The sequence below is a fragment of the Phacochoerus africanus genome, chromosome 2 (assembly GCF_016906955.1).
Source record: "Phacochoerus africanus isolate WHEZ1 chromosome 2, ROS_Pafr_v1, whole genome shotgun sequence".
Taxonomy (NCBI): domain Eukaryota; kingdom Metazoa; phylum Chordata; class Mammalia; order Artiodactyla; family Suidae; genus Phacochoerus; species Phacochoerus africanus.
This window is the reverse complement of record NC_062545.1, coordinates 67,622,645-67,645,906: the sequence shown is the minus strand read 5'-3', so window position 1 is coordinate 67,645,906 and position 23,262 is coordinate 67,622,645. Positions and strand designations below refer to the sequence as shown.

Genomic DNA, 23,262 nt, shown 5'->3' with positions numbered 1-23,262 from the left:
CAGCACATTATGGGTGGTTAGTATTGAAAGAGCACCCAGACGTTCAAAGGTCAGTCGCTCAAAAGCCTAAGGATTTTCAGTAGTGTTTTCAGAACCTGCGATTTGACCTACATTCAGTTTGATTCTTTCGTAACTCTTATCTCTCTTATTAACTTATGTGTTTATTTAAAACTTAATTAAAACTTTTAATTGTGGAACACTTCCAGAATAGAGGAAATTTCAGAAAATAATACAACAAACACTGATATACTTGACATGCAGATTTAACAAGTATTAATTTTTGTCTTAATTGCTTCAATTTTCTTTTAAAAATATTGATTTTTTTTCACTTTTGTCATTTTATTTAACTATTTTATCTGCTGCTTTTATGCTAAGGAGACTGGAGAATGGACTCTGGATTGAAAATGGCAGAATGGATTGAGCTAATTACCTTGAAGCTGGTGTAGATTGTTCTCGTGGATGTTTCTACATATTTCTGTGTGGCAGGATATAGACCAAGACCAAAGAAATGAGACTGATTAGCTTGGTGAAGAAAAAACTTAAAGTAGGGTGACCGGTTTCTCAACTATCTGGAAGTCACTCATGTGAAAAGAGTGCTTAAATTTGATAATTTACTAACATTAGGCAGTAGGGGTAGTTTTTTAAAAAGAGCTTTTAAGACTAGAAAGCAATATGTACTAGTTAGTGGCCCAGTTATTTTATGGTCTATACTTATATGGAAATTTAAAACATTAAAAAAATCATTGTTCAACTTATATAGATATATTTTTATTAAAAATCAACAAATATCATAGTTTTCCTGCTATCTTTATTGTAAAAATGGTTAACTAGGATTCTTCAGAGAAATGACGATATTACTATTTAAAAATTTGTTAAGGGCACATGCTGTAATATTTAAGACATCAGGGAAGGTTAATTTTTAAAGTGTATTTCTCATGTCTGATGCTTTTTGAAGCATAGTGTTTCTTTCAGTCATTAAATTCTAAAAAGGTTGGAGGTGTCATTGACAAAACCTGATTTTCCTCTGAATTGTAATATATACATTTTGTTATATTTTGTAAGAAAAATGGCTTAGAATTTAGAATATAAGAAAAGAATTGAGAAATATGGGCCTTTCAAATATCTTTCCGTTTAGGAAGCTGTGAGTAGCAGAGGATAGAGTCTGATAGGGAAGTGAGAGTTCAGCTCAGAACAAGGCACTGAAAAAACATTCTTCTGAACTATTTGTCAAGGCGCATTTCTGACTAATGGAAACAGAGAGTCCCCAGTTTTTGCAAGTAATTAAGTTTTTATTTATAAATACTGAAATGCACAATTCAGACAAGAATGTTAAGTAATGGTCATGGCAATACATTCTTTCAGAAAGAATAAGTAAAACATGTATTAATGTAATATAAAAGCATTTTAAAATTCTTTCTGTGTTTGTTCTAATTCATAATGCCCAATGAGTTAGTAATTTACCTTTCTGTTTTTATATTTCTTGTTTACCACATAATTTCATTTGAGCCCTGATTTTAGTGTCTAGATTTTCTGTACTTGAGAGAGATGGATAGAGATTTCATCTGCTCTTACCAGCTATGTGCCAACTCTTTTATATAGAGTTGATGTTGGTGTTATTTAAGAATTTCCTCTGCTATGCACAAAGCAATAAGTAAAGATCAAAGCTATCATCCCCTTTGACAAATACTTTTTTTGGATTTGGAGCATATAATCCTAGTTGTTTGGGTATAAAAACTTGCATCAGATTTCTGAAAGGTCACCAGTTGCATAGCTCATATTCAGGTATGTAATGGTGCTTCCTGTAATTGTGATACAGAGGAACATGCACGTATACAAGGTCAGGAAAATCCTTCCTCTCCAAAACAGCTAAGGCTGGCTCCAGAGCATCGCTTGAGTTTTGGTTTGATGTATGAGGGTACTCTTGAGAGGAGGAAGTATTCACAGTTTCAATTCAGATTAATCTCTTCAAGGCTTGAATTCCTTGGGTCTGTCTTTCAGAGACTCATATACTAGGGTGTATTGAGAATTTTGCTTTTCTCAGATAATATGGGCCAGGACCTTTTCCATTGGAATTAAATGTGTGCTTCCTCCCATGTAGTGGGTCTGTTCCATGTGTTCTCTAGAGTAATGCATGTGATTCTTTGTTGCTTGTGGAATGTTCTTTCTGACTGTTCCCCACAAGGGACAGCTCATAGCAACACCAACTAGTATCCATGAGCACGCAAGTTCCATCCCTGGCCTTGCTCAGTGGGTTAAGGATCTGGCATTGCTGTGAGCTGTGGTGTATGTAGGTCACAGACAGAGCTCCATTTTATTCTTAACAAGCCATCATAGATTTTGATTTATATAAAATGTATATATGTATATACTTCATTATCTTGCCCTTTCTTCATTCTCTGTGCTCCATGTGTTTCCTGACTTGATTGGAAACTATTAAGTGCAGTTGCTTCTTTCTTAAGAATGTGTTAGGCTCTAAAGTGACTTGTTGAGTGGAAATTATGAATAATTAAAATTTCCCTTGAAAATCCTTTAGGAGGACACCAGGTTGTCACAACATACTCTCAGTATATTGTGTACAGCCATGTTTCTCCCCCAAACTTGGAACATGTCACAATTTCTGAGGATGAAACAAGTGAAAAAGTTGGCTTGTGTTTAATGGCTATGTTATGTATCTTAAAATTTATTTATTTTGGCCATGCCCATGGAATGTATAAATTACTGGGCCAGGGATCAAACCCTTACCACAGCAGCAACCCAAGCTGGCAGTGCTGAGTCCTTAACCCAGTGAGCCACATGGGAACTCCCATAAGGTTTTTTTGTTTGTTTTGTTTTTTGGCTATGCCTGTGGCATGTGGAAGTTCCCTGGCTGGGGATTGAACCTGAGCTACAGCAGTGACAACACTCAGTCCTAAACTACGAGGCCACATGTGAACTGTATATTTTTTTAGTTTTAAACATTGTAGTCATGCAAGATTTTCACAGTACAATATGCCTGTAAACAGACTAAATGTGTACCGTATTCTCGTTGCTCATACTTATTCACTCTAGAGCATGTATTGAGTGTGTAAGGCAGGATCTCTAGTATTATTATGTCTGTCTCTTCTTATATTTGGCCTGTTGTGTTTGAGTCACATAATTGAATGCTTCTATGATATGACTCCAGTAAATTAATTGGTGGCAATAATAATTACTTACAATATAAGTAAGGAGTGCAAGTTCAGTACAAATAAATACAAAGTTTCTTTAGGATTACCATAAAAAAATTACCCCTTTTTGAAATGGCATATTAGAGGATTATATACATATAATGTTTTACATATAATAAAGCTATTAATGCTGATGATGTTTTCTGAATTCTGGTCTTTACAGTATTAACTGTGTCACAACTCAATTTTTTTTTGGCTTTTTTTTTTAGGGCCGCACTGAGGCATATGGAGGTTCCCAGGCTAGGGGTCCAATCAGAGCTCTGTTTGCCAGCCTGAGCCACAGCCACAGCAATGCAGGATGTGGGCCGCGTCTGTGACCTGCGGCGCAGCTCATGGCAACACCAGATCCTTAACCCACTGAGCGAGGCCAGGGATCAAACCTGCAGCCTCATGGTTCCTAGTTGGATTCGTTTCTGCTGGCCACAATGGGAATTCCTTAATTTTTTAGACATGTGATTTAAAATATAAATATTTCAGCTTTTTATCTATTTATTTTTATTTTTATTTTTTGTCTGAGCCATGAGGGAACTCCCAGCTTATTGTTTTTTTAAAGATAAGGTTTGTGGGGCATATAATTCTATTTTAAATATTGAAATCTTGAATTGTAATTTTTATTCCATTCACAACATACTCTATCTTTTCAGTGTTTTTCATCTCTTACCTAATTATACCACCCTCCTAATATTTACCTGGTATCCATGATCACAAACAAGTAATTGCTTGACTTTATACTCATTAGGAAGTATAGCGTATCTCTTCTGGAGCTTTTGTTATTTGTTTATAATTAAAAATACTGTAACTGTATTTTCCTAAAGTTGCTGTCAAGCAGTTGGACTCTTTTAAGAGTTGAGAAACATAGGTTTGGAATGAGAAGGAAAATCTTACAATTTTTAGTGTACTGCAACAGAATAGTGTATACTAGAATTCCAGCTTAATGGTCATTGGTTAATACTATTTCACAAAGGGGAATGTATTTTTGTCAGATTTTTTCCTTCCCTGTTTGAATGTTAAAAAAGGCAGTTAATTCCTTCAAGGCAGTCTCTTTTTTATCTGTACATATATCTAATCAGTACTAAAAATTCATTTGGATAACCATGGAGGGTACTTCTGGCCAACAGAAAAAAATTGACTTTTGCGGTTTTAATCTTTTAAGAATTATATTTGTTCTGAGGGTTTCTTTACATTTGTGCATTTGTCATTTAGTAGGCCTTACTAAATGTGGAATAAAAATTACTATGGTAACAATTGCTTTGTAGGCCAGGTTATCTTGATGAGCATTCACTGTAGTCTTAAACATCAGAAATTTTAACCATGAGCATTATGACGTGTCTTTAAGACACGTGGAATAAATGTGGAATAAAATTACTATGGTAACAATTGCTTTGTAGGCCAGGTTATCTTGATGAGCATTCACTGTAGTCTTAAACATCAGAAATTTTAACCATGAGCATTATGACGTGTCTTTAAGACCTCCTAGTTGAATGTCCTTTCCTTTTGTTTGGACCAGCACTCAATCATTGCATTATTTAGGCTCCACTGTCCTACTACTGTCTCTGTGTTATAAAACCTTAGCATATATCATACCAGCCTTTGCTTCTTTGCCGTTTATTGTTGCCATTCTAAATGTATGGTTTCCAGTATCAGATGAGCATTCATTTGCTACTTGAAAAATTCTTTTCTAATTTGTTAATCAGTTTCCTCTCATTATTGGTGAGAAGGTCAAACTTTTGCCTCTGTCTGCAAAAATTCCATCTCATTTTTCGCATAGTCTTGGCAGATCTCAAAGAAAATAGGAGTCATTTTGGTAGAATTCCCCTTTTACCATGTTTTTTCTTTCTCCGTTCACCTTCTGCTTCCCAAATTACAGATGTATCTGCACTTCCACTCATCCATCCACCCCTCCATGCTCATCCTTCTGTCCAAATCTTATCTTTAGACTCATTCTTTTTTTTTTCTTTTTTCTTTTTTTTTTTTGGTCTTTTTGCCTTTTCTAGGGCCGCGCTGGGGCATATGGAGGTTCCTAGGCAAGGAGTCTAATCAGACCTGTAGCCACCAGTCTATGCGAGAGCCACAGCAAAGCCAGATCCGAGCTGCATCTGCAACCTACACCACAGCTCACGGCAACATCAGATCTTTAACCCAGTGAGCAAGGCCAGGGATCAAACCCTCAACCTCATGGTTCCTAGTCGGATTCGTTAACCACTGTGCCACGACAGGAACTCCTCTAGGCTCATTCTTATCTCTCCTGTATTCTCAGGGATCCTACTTGCTTAAGTCATAGTCTTTCTTCTGGTTATTCAACCTTTCTCTTTCTCGTGGCCCTTCCCTGATTATAGAATTATGTCACCTTGCTTCTGTATTTCCCAAAACTCTCAACCCCATGTATTTCACTATTTTTTTTTGCCTTTTCTCTTTTTCTTCCCAGCCAAGTTAATTGAAAGAGTAGCTGATACCCATTTTATTTCCCCATTTTCTCCATTTCCATCTATCTTTCAACTCACTGAAATTTGCTTTCTCCCACCATTTTTTTGGGAAACTATGTTTACTAAAGTCATCTGAGACTTGAGGGTGGTTGTGTACACTGGACTCTAGCATAACATTTGAAAGTTTCTCTTTTCTCATGATACCACTTTCTTCATGACAGCTCTTTGCTGATCTCTTCCTTAGGACTCTGTCATTGGCTTTCTACTGTCTACCATGAAGAAATTTTTAGGAGTACATAGATGGATTTCATGGCATTCATGTAGCCTCTGAAATGAATTACAAAAATGTTTTTATGTGTGTATGTCCGTTTTCTTAGGGCGAGGGTCCCCAGGTTATATATAAATAATTTAACTTAAAGAGATATGTTCATCCGTGCTTTTAACTACATTGAAGTGATAACACTAAATTCTGTATTTTCAGCCAAGACCTCTGAAAGGAAACCCCAAACTGTATATCCCACTTGGTGGCCCACCACCAAAACTTTCCAAAGCAGAATTAGTCTTCTTTCCTCTTCCAGTATGTGCTCTATACCTACATACCCTACTGTTCTGCCTCTCCTGAACCAGAAATATGGGGGTCCTGCCCCTTTCTCCTTTATTGTCACTTCCTGTCCTTCAACTATATTCTGTCTCAAATATAAATATCTCTAAAATCCATCCATTTCTTCTTTTCCCTGCCTCAGTTGTATCCTGTATTTCTTACCTGGTTATTGAAATAAAGTACCAACTGGTGTGCTTTTCTCTAGTTTGAACCTGCCTTTAATCTGTTCAGTACACTTAAATCTTAGTCATTTTTCTGTAGTATGTGTTTTTGTTTTGTTTTGTTTTGTTTTGTCTTTTTATGGCTGCTCATGTGGTATATGGAAGTTCCCTGGCTAGGGGTTGAACTGGAGCTGCATCTGAGACCTGTTCTGCACCTTGTGGCAACGCCGGATCCTTAATTCACTGAGTGAAGCCAGGGATTGAACCCCCATTCTCACGGATACTGTGTTGGGTTCTTAACCCATGGAGCTGCAATGGAGAGTCCAAATTTTTAAATCAGGATAAAAAGTCTTAAAATGAGACATATTATTGAGTCTCTGCTTACTTTTTTAATATTTTGTTAGTCTCCAAATGTCCTATTACATAGGGGTTTTTAAGCAATAACCTGTTATTTTGGTTTTCCTCTTAATATAAAGATGTATAATTAATATATGTATCTTAATATACCTTGTTATATCCTATACATATCTCTTAATACATATTATATATCATATATATCTTAATATATCTACATATATAATCTTAATATATCTTAATATAAAGATATAAGCAATAATTTGTTGTTTTGATTTTCCTCTTAATATAAGGAAATATATAATATATATATCTTAATATATCATATATACATCATATATATCTTAATATATCTTTTATATATAAATAAATCTTAGTATAAAGATATATTCCAAGGTAAAGACTTTGGAAGAACTTTTTCTTCCTTTTAAGGCTAACTCATTCAAGTCCTTTAAATCTCAGCTTCCTTCTTAGCTACCTTCTTTCCTATCTTCTTATATGTTTTTCTCTTGCCTTCCTACAGTTACCTGCATAGTTGTTACAACTATTTTTCTTTCAACTAGACTGTAAACTTGTAATTTAGGGCAACTTCAGTAGTACCAAAAACGCTTTTCTTTTTTTAATCTCTAGAACCTTACATTGTTATCTGATATATAGTGGGTGATCTATAGATATTTCCTGATTCAATGAATAACCAAAGATTTAAAATTTTTTTTCTGAGTTTGACCATTATGCATTTGAAATACCCTTAAATATTGGTCATCTTTTTACTGGTACAAAATACAGTAAGTTTTGGAGAATAGAGTTCTGCAAACTCTGTCTATACCTAGTATCAAGCACAGTTCCTATTATGTAGGAGATACTCAAATGTTTGTGAATGATTTATAGATGACTATGAGGAAATGAGCTGTTACATTTTACAGTGTTAAGTCATTTAACTGGAGGAAGTAGATAAAACCAAATTAGAAAATCAAGTAATATGCTTGACTTCATTTTTTTGATAAGTATAATTCATACTGATTATTTTGATGGGTGCTCAGGGAGCTTTAAAATTTCTTTTACTAGTATAGTGTATAACAGTGTACATGTTTTCTACTAGTGTAGTGTATAGCAGTATGACCTCATTCCCAGGCTCTACTGTTAGGTCTCAGAGTTTGAGTGTCAGAAGTACCTTGGTTTTTTAGGATTTTCTAGGTTTGTGAATTAGAATAGAAATCAATGAAGTCTTACTCCCTGCTTGTTTAAGAGAGGGACAGGGCATTCAGACTACTGTGAGGTATGTCAAAATGATGAAAGTCGTGTTTCCAAATACCCTATTAATTCCTAAGACTTTGCCTGAGGCAGAATATTCAGTATATCTTGTTCTGATGTTACATTTGAAAGCACTAACTGTGTGGTAAAAGTAGGTTCAGAGGCAGAACATGGTTCAATTTAGTGTCAAGACCTTTCTTTAAAGACTTCTGACTTAATGTCAGTCATCATGAATAGGGTTCTAGTCTCTGCAATCTCTCAAACTAGGTAGAGAATTTAAACTCCAGTGCCCTAAGGCATCCACAGTGTGCTTTACTTCTCAATGGAATATATATATATATTTTTTATGACCATGCCAGTATGTTTTTTTTTTTTTGGAAGTTTATGCATTTTTCTTTTTTTTAATTAGTGAATTTTATCACATTTATTGTTATACAACAATCATCACAACCCAATTTTATACTGTTAGCATCCCAAACCCCCAGCCCATCCCCCCACCCCTAACCTCTCTCCTTTGGAAAGCATAAGTTTTTCAAAATCTGTGAGTCAGTATCTGCAAAGGAGTTCATTGTGTCCTTTTGTTAGATTCCATGTAAGTGATAACATATGATGTTGGTGTCTCACTGACTAATTTCACTTCGGATGATAATTTCTAGGTCCATCCATGTTGCTGTAAATGCCGTTATTTCTCTCCTTTTAATGGCTGAGTAATATTCCAATGTGTATATGTACCACATCTTTACTCACTCCTCTGTCGATGGACATTGTTTCCATGTCCTTTGTACATAGTGCTGCAATGAACATTGGAGTACATGTATCTTTTTGAGTCATGGTTTTCTCTGGATAGATGCCCAGTAATGGGATTGCTGGATCGAATGGGAGTTCTATTTTTAGTTTTCTGAGGAATCTCCATACTGTTTTCCAATCTCCATACTGTTTTCCAATTTACAATCCCACCAACAGTGTACTAGGGTTCCTTTTTCTCCACACCCTCTCCAGCACTTATTGTCGACTTTTTGATGATGGCCATTCTGGCTGGTGTAAGGTGGCACCTCATAGTGGTTTTGATTTGCATTTCTCTAATAATGAGTGATGTTGAACATCTTTTCATGTGTTTTTTTGGCCATCTGTATGTCTGTCTTCTTTGGAGAACTGTCTGTTTCGATCTTCTGCCCATTTTTTGATGGGGTTGTTTGTTTTTTTGGGTTGTTGTTTTGCAGGAGGTGTTTGTATTTTGGAGAATAATCCCTTGTCAGTCACATCATTTGCAAATATTTTCTCCCATTCTGTGGGTTGTCTTTTCGTTTTGTTTGGGGTTTCCTTTTCTGTGGAGAAACTTTTAAGTTTAATTAAGTCCCATTTGTTTATTTTTGGTTTTATTGTCATTATTCTAGGAGGTGGATCTGAGAAGATATTGCTGTTGTTTATGTTGTTTGGCCTATGTTTTTCTCTAAGAATTTTATAGTATTCAGTCATATATTTAGGTCTTTAATCCATTTTGATTTTTTTTTTTGTGTGGGGTGTTAGGAAGTGTTCTAATTTCATTTTTTTTCCATGTGGCTGTCCAGTTTTCCCAGCACCACTTATTGAAGGGACTATCTTTTCTCCACCATGTATTCTTGCCTCCTTTGTCATAGATTAGTTGACTGTAGGTGTGTGGATATGACTGCACCAGTGTTAAAGTTCCTGGACCAGGAATTGAATCTGAGCCTCAGCTGTGGTCTACACCACAGCTGCAGCAATGCTGGATCCTTTAACCCACTGTGCTGGGCTGGAGATTGAACCCATGCCTCCACAGCAACCCGAGCTGCTGCAGTCAGGTTCTTAACCCACTGTGCTATGGTGGAAACTCCTTAATGGATGGTATTAACTGTGTTCCACCCATGGGGGAATTGAGAAAAAAGTCACTTAATTCACTTTCAATAAGACTTAATTTTCTTAGATCCTCATTGAGAAAGACTACTGCAAAGCAGATGGTGCACCTAACTCAAGTCACTAAATTCTTAATATAGATGGAAACTCTTTGATTACTATTTATTTCAGGCAAAATTGAATGGTGACTTCAGAATAAAAGATACCACCCAGCGGTTTTGAGTCTCGTCTTGGCCTGTACATCACTGGAGAACTTGTTGAAAATATAAAATTCTTGTGCCCCATCTCAGTGCCATCTGATCTAATGACTCAGAAAATTGGTGGTAAAGAGTAGGATGGTGCGGCTCAGCAGTTTGAGAAGCCCTCCGGATGACTTTGATGCATACTATAGTTTGAGAATCTCTGGGCTGTCCACTGACTCCTGCTTTTATTTCTTCTTCCAAAGGCTCCAGAAAGTATGTTATCTAGTGTTAGAAAGATCTAGATGTGACTCCCAGAAATGCTTTCTTAAATTCATTCCCAATGTGTAGTTGAAATTTAAAGTCAGCTAGCTGGGAGTTTTTTGCAAATGGGATCATTTTACTTTTTTTTTTTTTTAAGGAAATTACTTTTATTTATTTTTATTGTTTTACAGCAAACTAATTTGGTCATCCTGAGCCCAAGAATGATTTCTACACCTTTAAAAGTGTTGGTTTTGTAGTCGTTGTTGTTAAAAAGGAAAAGAAAGCAAATATGTAACAGAGACTCTGTGACCTGCCAAACCTAAAATATTTACTGTCTTCTTCTGCAAAGTTTTTGGTCCTTGATCTATATGATACTTACTTTTTGACATTTGTTGAGATTTACTTTATGCCCTAGTATGCATAAACCATTTAAAGTTGTCACAAATATACTTGCAAAAATGTTTTCTAATCATTATATGCAGGTGTGTGTGTGTACCCATATATATGCACATGTATCTATATATTAGGTTAACTAATAATTTACTAATTTCAGTGCTCAAGTTCCTATTTCTTTTGAATTTTTTGTTGATTCAGGCTGTTGATAATTGATCAATTATTGAACTTTTTACATTATTCTGGAAGCTTAATTTATTTTGAGGCTATTTCATAGGGGAGAATATATAAATATATTAGAGATAATATATAAATAAGATAATGTCAAAATTTAATTAGTGCCTGTAAAGAGGATTGCAATTTTGTACTTTGATAGACAGTAACTGGGTAGCTGCCCTGTCTTGGATTGAGTGGTTAAGAAATGTCCCATCTCAGGAGATATCTTTTAAGCCAAGATCTCTGTGTTTAGGAGTCATTTATATGATCCTCAGAGGAGCATTCCAAGTAATGCAACTGCGTGAAGGTAGAGATATACTTGATATTTTAAGAAGGGAAAAAGCCGGTGAGACTGAAAGCGAAGGGTTAATGTGAGATGAAATTAATGGGCATAAAATAAAATTGCAGAAAAAGATGGGCAAGTGCTTTCATCTCTCTCAATATTATTGGCTGTAGTAACATAATATTTGAGGCCTATATTTGGGAATCTTTAGTATTCATTTGGAAGCAATATTAATAGTAGTACCCACATACAAGTGGTTGGTTTTTTTTTTGGTCACGTTGTGTGGAAGTTCCTAGGCAAGGGATCAAACCCTTGCCACAGCTATGATCCACACTGCTGCAGTGACAACGTTGGATCTTTAACCTAATGAAGCACAGAGGAGCTCCAAACGCATGGTTTTTTTTGTTTTGTTTTGTTTTGTTTTTTGTCTCTCTCTCTCTCTTTTTTTTTTTCGTCTTTTTGTCTTTTTGCTATTTCTTGGGCCGCTCCTGCGGCATATGGAGGTTCCCAGGCTAGGGGTCTAATCGGAGCTGCAGCCACCAGCCTACGCCAGAGCCACAGCAACGCTGGATCCGAGCCACGTCTGCAACCTACACCACAGCTCACGGCAACGCCGCATCATTAACCCACTAAGCAAGGGCAGGGACCGAACCCGCAACCTCATGGTTCCTAGTCGGATTCGTTAACCACTGCACCACGACGGGAACTCCTCTCTCTCTTTTTTTTCACCTATAGCAAGTATATTATAGCTAAACTACTTGGGTAGAAAATGCGTCAAGAGAATTTTTCAACATTGGTAGCAATTGCTTTTTAACTAACTGGTTTCTTTTTTTCTTGTGCAGGCCAATCTGTTGAGTTTGATTACATCTCCCACCTCCTACCTTCAGATAAATATCATCTTGTTTTGTTTTAGTTTCAGGTTTCTCCTTGTATGGATCACTGATTGAATAATAGATGGCTTTGCCACGTCTCACAGGAGCCTTGCGCTCCTTTTCAAATGTCACCAAGCAAGATAATTATAATGAAGAAGTGGCTGACTTACAGGTAAATTTTTTTATAATGAAGAAGTGGCTGACTTACAGGTAAATTTTTTAGATGACAGCCATTATAAACATGAAATATGGGCAAATATTTGACATCCTTTTTCTCAGTTCTGCATGTATTTTTAAAAATGTTAAGTTTTATCTTGTTTGGTGTTACAACCAAGAAGGAGAATGGGTGTATTGATATTTGCTATGGCAGTACTTATCTTAAGCACTTAAGACTAAGCTGTCAAAGAGAAGAAGCAGAACTATGATATTGAATCCTTGTTACTTTTTCTGTTCGAAAGGTTCCTACCTCAGTTAATTTTGTAATTTGATCCAATAATTTAGTCTGGATCAACTGAATAAGTTTTTAGGTCTGGTAAAATTCTAATCAAACAGTCAGAAACAGTATATGTACTGTACCATGACAAATATGAATATTAATCTCTTAAACTCAGTGGCTGGTCTTGTAATTGACTTCTGTTTTGTCCTTATCATTGATTGTGAATGTTATAGGCCTAAAGGTTCATGAACCTTACATATGAAAGAATGAGTCTTATAATAGAATAGATGAAGAAACCGGCCCTATGCTGTTTTTTTTTTGTTGTTTTTTTTTTTGTCTTTTTGCCATTTCTTGGGCCACTCCCGTGGCATATGGAGGTTCCCAGGCTAGGGGTCAAATCCAGCAATGCCGGATCCTTAACCCACTGAGCAAGGCCAGGGATCGAACCCTCAACCTCATGGTTCCTAGTTGGATTCATTAACCACTGTGCCATGATGGGAACTCCTGCAAGAGAGCTGTTTTTTAAAAAACAGTAGTCACTTTGCTGATTCCTCATTTGACTCTACTGTAGAACATTAATACTGTTTCCTAGCGGGTTGGAATTTTATTACTTAAAGCCCTTACAGAGTTTTATCATTAGTGGTTTTACTTAAAGATTGATACTAGGAAGAAAAGATGTGTAACAGTCTTGAGGTAGATTTTTTTCCTCTAATGATGATATAGAATTTTGCTACACACAAAACAAATTAACCTTCTTTATGATTGGAACTATTTTACATTTTCACAGCAGTTAAAATAAGGATATATTATATACAACCAATTAATATATGCTATCTTATTTCCTTTCTTCACCTAACACCCTTTACAAGTTATTTTATGTTAGAGATACAACAGAAGATTTTAAAATTTGAAAGTATATAAGGACTACATGCTTGTCCTGTGTCATTTTATTTGATTCTTGTAGGCTTTTTTTTTTTTTAGGGCCACGTATGGGGCACATGGAGGTTCCCAGGCTAGGGGTCGAATCATAGCTATAGCCGCTGGCTTATACCATAGCCACAACAACTCGGGATCTGAGCCATGACTGCAACCTACACCACAGCTCACGGCAACACCGGATCCTTAACACACTGAGTGAGGCCAGAGATCAAACCTGCATCCTCATGGATGCTAGTCAGATTCGTTTCCGCTGAGCCACAACAGAAACTCCCCTTGTAGGCTTTTAAATAGTTCTTTTTCTCTTTGAGGAAAGAAAGTGGCAGATATAATGAGCCTTATTTTAATTTTTTTTCCTGGGAATTTCCAACATATTCAAGAGAGAGAAAAGTAGCATGAACCTTTGTGTACCTACCTGTGACCTATCATAACAACTTAATTCACCCTAGAGGCCAATCTTAATTCATCTCTACATTTGCCTATTTTCTTCTTCCTGGATCTAGATTAATTAGCTCTGTTTGAATTTAGAAAACTGAGGCAAGGAAAAAATAGAGAATTATAAAAGTAATAGGAATGTTATCAGTACAACAAAGAGGAAAGTTACAGTTTTCTTTCTGACCCACAACTTTTCCTTTGATCAAAGGACATCATGAAGTTTAATCCATGGCCCAAGTCCATTGATATGAAGTAAACTTTTTATTGCTTTCTGTGTCAGTTTTTTTTTTTTCTTTTCTTTTTTTTTCCCTTTTTTGGCTGTACCTGTGGCATATGGAAGTTCCCAGGCCAGGGATAAAATCCTAGCTGGAGCTGTGTCCTGGGTCACAGCTGTAGCGACACTGGATCCTTAACACACTACATCAGCCCAAGGATTGAACTGGTGCCTCCACAGAGACAAACCAGATCATTAACCCACTGTGCCACAGTGGGAACTCCTCTGTGTCACTTCTTGAGAATGGAAAGATTTGTAGTCTCAAGAAAGTGTATAGATAAGAATCTGTTGGATGCCTAAAGTGTTTTAGGATCAGACTTAGGAAAGCAGTGCTGATTTGAATATGTTGTACTCATCATAGGAATTTTATTTTCTTTAAATGCCTTTCATTAAAAGCATGATATAAAACTTTTTTTTTTTTTGTCTTTTTTGCCTTTTCCAGGGCTGCTTCCGAGGCATATGGAGATTCCCAGGCTCGGGGTCTAATTGGAGCCGTAGCCACCGGCCGACGCCAGAGCCACAGCAATGCAGGATCCCAGCCGCGTCTGCAACCTACACCGCAGCTCTCGGCAACACCGGATCCTTAACCCACTGAGCAAGGCCAGGGATCGAACCCACTACCTCATGGTTCCTAGTCGGATTAGTTAACCACTGCACCACGACAGGAATTCCAATATAAAACTTTTTATACAGTATGGTCTAAGTTATGTTAAAAATGAGTAGGAGAATGGAAAAGAGGTACATGAGATGTTACCAATTGTTATCTGGATGTTGGACTTCTTGCATTTTAGTTTGCTGTATTAAAATTATTTCATAATGAATATTCATTATGATTAAACAATACAAAAGAAGTTCTTATTAAATTTTTAAACAAAAGGGATTTTTTAAAATTGTATTTAAATAAAAATCCTCTTGGGAGCTATAAATTTGGATGTGAGTAGATACAATTTTAAATTCTTGTGTGTGGTGCCAAGTTGTATAATATAATGCAAAATATATATAATGAACGATAGATCTGAGAAAACTTTTAACCAGTATGTCTGTATTATGCTGTCTGTTTCAGATGAAGCGGTCTCAACTTCATGAACAAATTGTAGGTTTGGACCTGACATGGAAGAAAATAGTAAAATTTTTGAATGAAAAACTGGAGAAGAGTGAAATGCAAAGTGTAAATGAAGACTTAAAAGACATATTGCAGGCTGCAAAACAAATAGGTATAGTTATGTTTTGCTATTTTTTTTAAACCACTAAATTAAAAAGTAGATTCCTTTTAAGCTATTTACTGTATAACGAAAGGTTAAATTTTCCAGGAACGTATTCATAATTATGAGACAGTCTTTTCTATAGAAGGAGCTTATGATTCAGGGAGACAGAAGTAAACCAGTAATTATAATACTTTCAAACCTGAGGGATTTATAGGAATTTAGAGTTTTAAATCACTGTATTTATGGCAATAAGGATAAGGTAAATTAAAACTTAATGTAATTGGAAGGAACCTTAAACACTATGTAGCTCAGTCTCCTATGGATTCCTGCCTAGCACACAGTGAAGGCCAGTACTAAAACTCAACTTTTCTTCAGTTCCTGTCACACATTAACATTCTCACCAATTGATTATATTTGAAAGACATTATAATTAGAAGTTTTAATACCTATGCTTCACACAGGTTACTTCCCCAAGGTTGGAAAGAGAACAGAGCAAAATAAATGACTCTTTAATAAAACATCTGCGTTTGTTCATTGAAATTCATTGTTTCATTCCAGACTTTTTTAACTTAAAAGCATAGTTAGTGCTTCTGTTGGTCTAGATTTCAAATTCAGGTTTGTACTTTCCAGAAGTTCAGAAAGATAACTCTCATCCTATGTGATTTCGCCATCACCTTTCTATCCTCAAGTCATCCTTGCTTGTGCTAATGGTGCTTCCGCCACATGGCCTTTTCTTTCCTCCTTAAACCCACCAGATCAGTGCCTATTTGGAGGTCTTTATTCATTCTCTTCCCTGTGCTAAGAATGTTCTTCTGTCCTAATCTTAGAGTGGGTAGATCCTTTCTTGTTCTGAGTTTAACCTAAAATTATTTCCTTACTGAGACCTTCACTGACCATCCAGTCTCACGTTGTTAACCAGTCATTCTTTATCTTGTGACCCTTAGTTAACATTTTCTCCATAACATTTATTATCTAATATTTTGCTTGTTTGATTATTGCCTGTGTTTTGCTACTGGGATGTAAGTTTCATGAGAAGAGGATCTTATTTTTTCTTGCTCAACGCATTCCATCCCCAGTGCTTGAAGTAGTGCTTGGCATATTTTAGAGTCTTAATAAAAATTCACTTGATAAATAAATGAAAAAGTCTTAGGTGATTTCTTGGTAGAAGGAAGATTTAGATCCTTACCTCACCATATGCTGATTGGCAATTTTCTTCCTTTCACCAGCTTTGGAAGGTGTTCGTATTATATCTCATACACTTGAAGACTTTTTATTTATGATCATCAAATATTAGAATTTATTATTTGGATATTTTGACTTAGATGTATCATTTAATTATCACTGGTTTGTAATACAGTATAATGTTGAATTTAATGTTCTCTTAATTTTATTTTTTGCCACATTTTGTAGTTAGATGATCTTTTGAAGTTTAGGGGCTTAAGTAAGAATTGAGTTTTTCGAGCCTAGGGAGTATAGAGCACACTTTGATGCAGTTTGTGATAGCATTTGCTATAGAATCATACTTTATATCTTAAGAATATCAAGGAAGTTCATGTTCATTAGAAAATAGCAAAAATGAAAAGTCTCTCATCTACCTAGATTACTTTAAGTAAGATCTTAATCCTACTGGACTTCACTATCTCCATTTCTGAGGTGTTAGAATTGTTAGACAAGAGGAGGGGGTATCTGACTCAAGTACTTTTCAAAAACTATGTCCTTCCTCTTCTTTAATTCCATTATAAAAATAACTCAGAACACTTAGCAAAAACAGTATAAAATATTGAGCTTATTCAGTACTGTGAATAAGTTATTTCTTAATTAAATGATGTGGAAAGTAAGATTTTTAAGAAATAAGTTATTCTTTACATTACTTTCCCAGATATCTCTGATGAGTAAAAAATTACAGTTTTAAATAGCTAATTATTAAATGTAATCCCAGGAGTTTTGCCTCTTAGCAAAACATCTGATTCATGTTCAGGGACTAATCTATTGACTAATGTGTTGAAGGAACTGATTATTTTTATTTTTTTAATTAAAAATTTTTTATTTTATATTGGAGTATAGCCGGTTTAGCATTGTATTTGCTCTAGATATACAGCATATTGATCCAGTTATACATACGTATATCCATTCTTTTTCAGATTCTTTTCACATTGAGGTTATTACAGAGTATTGAGTAGAGTTCTCTGTTGAGTAGTTATATAGAAGGTCCTTGTTGATTATCTATTTTGTATGTAGTACTGTGTATATACTAATCCCAAACTTCTAATTACTCCCTCCCCCTGTCTTTCCCCTTTGGTAACCATAACTTTGTGTTCTTTTTGTTGTTGTTGTTGTTGTTGTTGTTGTTGTTGTTGCTATTTCTTGGGCCGCTCCCGCGGCATATGGAGGTTCCCAGGCTAGGGGTTGAATCGGAGCTGTAGCCACCGGCCTACTCCAGAGCCACAGCAACGCGGGATCCGAGCCGCGTCTGCAACCTACACCACAGCTCACGGCAAGGCCGGATCGTTAACCCACTGAGCAAGGGCAGGGACCGAACCCGCAACCTCATGGTTCCTAGTCAGATTCGTTAACCACTGCACCACGATGGGAACTCCTAAATTTATTTTTTAAAGTATAATTGATTTACAGTGTTGTGCCAGTTTCTGCTCTACAGCATAGTGTCTCAGTCATACATATATATTCATTCTTTTTCTCATACTGTCTCCCATCATGTTCTGTCCCAAGGGATTGGATATAGTTCCCTGTGCTATGTAGTTGGACCTTAATTGCTTATCCATTCTAAATGTAATAGTTTGTATCTATCAACCCCAAATTCCCACTCCCTCCTTCCTCCCACTTGGCAACCACATGTCTAAGAACTGATTATTTTGGGATGTAATGTCTCAAGAGAATATTTTCATGACAGATAAAATCTTAGGGTTGAATTTAGGGAAGTGCTTTGTGTTATCTACTTTTAAATGGCACGTTTAAGTTGAATAACTATTAACTTTTGTAAACTAATAATTCACTAGTAGTCATCCACTCTCTGAATGAAAATACTGCTGATATTGGAAATGAAATTAAAACTAGCAGCATTGGAAAGATTAGTCTTACGGAAAAATGTCTTTGTGATTTCTCATTACCTCTTTTACACAGGTAATGTTGGTGTAATTGTGTCAAGAAGGTGGAACAAGAGAAAAAAGAAGAAGGACTTAATATTTCAATTGAGTATTTTAGTATAAGGCACTTGTTTAAGGTCATGTATATTGACCAGTCTGAGGAATAGTTATTTTAAGCTGGAGGGGGTGTCAGGAAACATCTCGTCCAATCCCTTCATTCTGTATGTGAAGAAACAGGGTACATGAAGTTTGAGTGAATCTCTTGGTTGACTTGTAGCACAGATAGGCCTAGATCCAAATTCTGAAATGGAGACATGATGGAAATCCTAGATTCTTTCCTTTTAGTCAAAGGTTCTGTTCTGTCAAGCCCACTTTTCAGCTATTTTTTCTAATTTAATTTTTATTTTATATTGGAGAATAGTTGATTTACAGTGTTGTGTTAGTTTCAGGTGTATAGCAAAGTGATTTCAGTTATATGTACACGTATATCTCTTCTTTTTCAGGTTCTTTCCCCACATAGATTATTATAGAATATTGAATAGAGTTGCCTGTGTTGTATAATAGGTTCTTGTTGGTTATCTATTTTATATGTAGTAGTGTGTATAGGTTAATCTCAGGCTCCCAGTTTATCTCTTCTTCCCCTCAGCTGTTCTTAAATTGTCTCCCCCTCATATTTGCCATTGCCCTAGTTTAGACTTTTACGTATCATGTCTGAGCTACTACAGTAACCTGTTGCCTCAGTCTTCCTCTCTTATTTCAACTTCTTCACTGTCACTAGACTGATCTTTGTGAAAAGCAAAGTTCCTTTTGATCTGTGCTTTACTCTTCATGACAAATTTCTTATAATGGGAGAAGGAAAACACCTTTAATGAAGTGAAATAATTTACTTTTTCACCTTATGATTCCATCACGTGTAACCTTTTTTCACCTTATGATTCCTAATGTTTACTATCTTACTTGCCTGAGCAGCACTCACTGTTTTTTCTCTCTGTCATTTATGTATTAGAATAACTTTCCCCATTATGTCCATCTAGTAAATGCTTCTCATCTCTGAAGAAATGGCTTAGGCTTCATTCATGTCCTCTGTTACTCCTTCCTAATGTTAGTAGACAGTGATTTACTAGAAAGTCATCTAGGAGTTCCCGTCCTGGCTCAGTGGAAATGAATCTGACTAGCATCCATGAGGATACAGGTTTGATCCCTGGCTTCACTCAGTGGGTTAAGGATCCAGCGTTGCCATGAGCTGTGGTGTAGGTCACAGATGTGGCTTGGACCTGGCGTTGCTTTGGCTGTGATGTAGGCCAGTGGCTACAACGCCGATTTGACCCCTAGCCTAGGAACCTCCATGTGCCACGTGTGCAGCCCTAACAGAAAAAAAAAAAAGTCATCTAGTTCAAACATTTTTATAATACTTTCTCACTGGTTGATAATTATTTACCTCTTTCCCTTCCTTGATGGACTATGAATGCTTTGATGATACAGGGATTCCAGAAATCACAGTGTCTTTGTACTCTAGTACCCAGTATGGTGGAAAGGATACAGTTAGATGCTCGATAAATTAATGAAGTTCTAGGAATCCAACTAAAAGTCAACTATGGTCTCTACTACCTCCAATGTTGGCAATGTTTTATAAGTGGCAGTTATAAAAAGGTTTTATAAGTTTTTAAAAACTTTTGTAATTTTAAAGCACTTTTTGTTCTCAGATTTACACTTAATATATTCCCATAATTTTTTACAATTTTATTCTCTCCTTAAGATTATTTTAATACTAAAACTTAGCTTGAGGGAGAAAATACTATAAATTATTTAAAAATAGTATTCTTGGCCCTTAATCTTAGTTTTTTTAAGTACTCATTGTAGATATAATGATCCCCTCCATGGACTTTGAAGGATAAGCATAGTAATATTAACTACAGGATAATATATTTCTGTTGGTAATGAAACTTTGTCAATACCTTTTGTGCTCTAAATAAAAACATTTTTGAAAATAAAGAGGTCAGCATTGAGAATGACAATAAAATGCATCATGTATTAGGCATGTATCTGTTACTTAGAGTTTTAAATGATCATTTCAGGAGACTAAGATTTTTCAGAGTAGGTAGAAACTAGGATGGGGGTCAAGACTGGTGGATAAGTCAGTAAAAGACCGGACAGTTCCCTAATAAGCTTGGTAATTATATCTCTATCCTAGGGCCAAACAGAATGATCTAATGACTTTACTTTGAATCGTGAATACAGATCAGGACTCAGCCTGAACTGTACTAATGAACTAGTTTTTGTTTTGTTTTGTTTTCTTTCAGTGTTCAAATTATTTTGCTATACACAGACCTGTTTGTTTTGCCTTCTCTAATTTCTGACCCCTGCTTTATTTGGGTTTTGATGTTTTTGCTGTTTTTGAGAAAAGTATGAACCAAAGGGTAGGTTGAACAGGAGTAACTTACAAAGTGTGGTTTAGGGAATTTGGGTATCCATTATGTTTTTGAGTTATCAACAAAATAAGATTTTACTGTAAAAAATGAGGAATCAGGAGTTCCCGTTGTGGCTCAGTTGAAATGAATCTGACTGGTATCCATGAGGTCGCAGGTTTGATCCCTGGCCTCACGTAGTGGGTTAAGGATCCAGCGTTGCTGTAGCTGTGGTGTAGGCCAGAAGCTGTAGCTCCGATTTGACCCCTAGATTGGGAACCTCCATGTGCTGTGCATGCGGCCCTAAAAAGACAGGAAAAAAAAAAAAGAGGAATCAAAACTGAGTGTGGAAAGCAGTTTATAAAGCAGTGACTAGAAAAAGGAGGTATAAGAAGATATTAGCAGGATCTGGCAATTCTGTTTATGGAAGTGAGAGTAGGCATTTATAATAATAAAGGCCATATCTGGATATGGCAGGAGGTTTTCAGAAGTATTTGTGGAAAACAGCTGTCTTAAAAATTGTAGATTCCAAAGAAATTGAATTCTATTTCCCAAAATTTGGAACAACTCTCTGCTGAGAATAACTAGAAAAACTATAAAATATAAAGTTTGTTTGACTGCATAAGAGTACTACCAAAGCAGTGAAAAATTATGGGTTCAAGATCTGGAAGCAGAAATAAACTCTGAAAACATGATCCTGGTTTGGACCACTTTTTTCTAAAGGTGACTGTCCATTATGGAGGAGGAAGCCAGATGGAGAAGAGGAAGATAAGATGATGCCCAGAGTTTCTGATAGATTCAAAGGACCAAGATAACAAAAATGACTAAAATGGACAAAAGAGGAAATAGAAAATCTGAATATTTGAGTATTATAGAAATTGAATCTATGATTAAAAATCTTTACACAAAGAAATCTATATGCCTTTTTGGCTTTATTGGGTAATGTCATTTAATGCAATTTAAAAGGAGAGTATTGTTGATTAAAGGAGGTCACAGACATAAAATAATCAAATGTAATGTATTGTAGTTGATTAAATCCTGAATCAGAAAAAAAATCATAGAGATATTTTGGGGGCCATTGTAGAAATTTGAATATGTGTTGGGTATCATTGGGTAATGTAAGTAAGGTCTTAGGTGAGATAATGGTGTTTTGGCTGTGTAAAAGAATATCCTAAATCTCAGTGTTGATAATGAAGTGTCATGAAAACTGTAATATACTGTTAGGTGGATCCGCAAAAAAAGTACACGTGAGCTATGTGAAAGAGAGGGGATATAAGTGCATGTGAGTGAAAAAAATGTTAACTATTGGATTATTAAATGGGAAAAATAGTGTGATTCATGTAAAGCAATAAAAGTTTAAAAATCATGATTTTTTTAGTAGATGAAGAAAAAGGATTTTATGAATATCTAAAATCTAATTGTGATTAAAAAAATTCTGAACTAGTTAGGAATAGAACTTCCTTAATTTGATAAAGTACCTATTAAAAAAAACCCTACATCAAACATTATATTTAATGATGCAGCATTGTATTTAATGTTGAAAAAGATTCTCTTTTGAGATAGGGAATTAGAGAAGAATGCCTGTCATCACTTAAGTTTCTCACTGTATTAAAGGTCCTTGCTAATGTAATAAGGCACAAAAAAGAAAGAATATAAAGACTGAAACTTCAGTGAGTCACATAACCGTATCATTAGAAAATCAATTTAGCAAGGTCAGTATGAAAATCAGTTTTATTTCTACTTACCAGCAGCAAATTTTTTTTCTTTTTTTTTTGTCTTTTTGCCTTTTCTAGGGCCACTCCCGCAGCGTATGGAGGTTCCCAGGCTACTAGGGGCTTAATCAGAGCTGTAGCCACCGGCCTATGCCAGAGCCACAGCAACACAGGATCCGAGCTGCTTCTGCAGCCTACACCACAGCTCACAGCAATGCTGGATCCTTAACCCACTGAGCAAGGCCAGGGATCAAACCTGCAACCTCATGGTTCCCAGTCAGATTCGTTAACCACTGCGCCATGACGAGAACCCCAACCAGCAGCAAATTTTAAAAAATGCCGTATACAAAAGTATTAAAAATCGTCATATACCTAGAAGTAAACTTAACAAGAGGAGGATTTCCTCATGGAAAACTAAAGTATTGAGAGAAATTAAAGAAGACCTAAATAAATACAGGGATTGAAACACTCACTTTTACCCCAATTGATTTACATACTCATTGTCATCCCTCTCAAGATCTCAGCATGTTTGTGTTTTGGAATGTTTGTTTGTATGTGGAAATTGACAAGGTAATTTGAAAATTACATGGAAATTCAAAGGTAAAGAGTGACCATGTCAACCTCGCAGAACAAAGAGGGAAAACTTACTCTCTGGATGTTGACTTATAAAGATAAGTAGTCTG

At 35.8% G+C, this 23,262-nt stretch overlaps 1 protein-coding gene across 4 annotated transcripts in view; it reads left to right on the top strand.

Annotated features, from left to right (window-relative positions):
• ASCC3 (activating signal cointegrator 1 complex subunit 3) overlaps positions 1 to 23,262 on the top strand; it is a 330,962-nt gene that overhangs the window by 11,191 nt on the left and 296,509 nt on the right. For 3 of the 4 annotated variants that reach the window (XM_047761598.1, XM_047761591.1, XM_047761607.1), the window contains exons 2-3: positions 12,117 to 12,247; positions 15,220 to 15,370. In XM_047761598.1, the coding sequence (XP_047617554.1) occupies positions 12,158 to 12,247; positions 15,220 to 15,370 (241 nt within the window). In that variant the 5' untranslated portion in view covers positions 12,117 to 12,157. Of the gene's footprint in view, positions 1 to 12,116; positions 12,248 to 15,219; positions 15,371 to 21,590; positions 22,614 to 23,262 lie in introns of those variants that run through there. The other variant, XM_047761616.1, reaches the window with a different exon arrangement.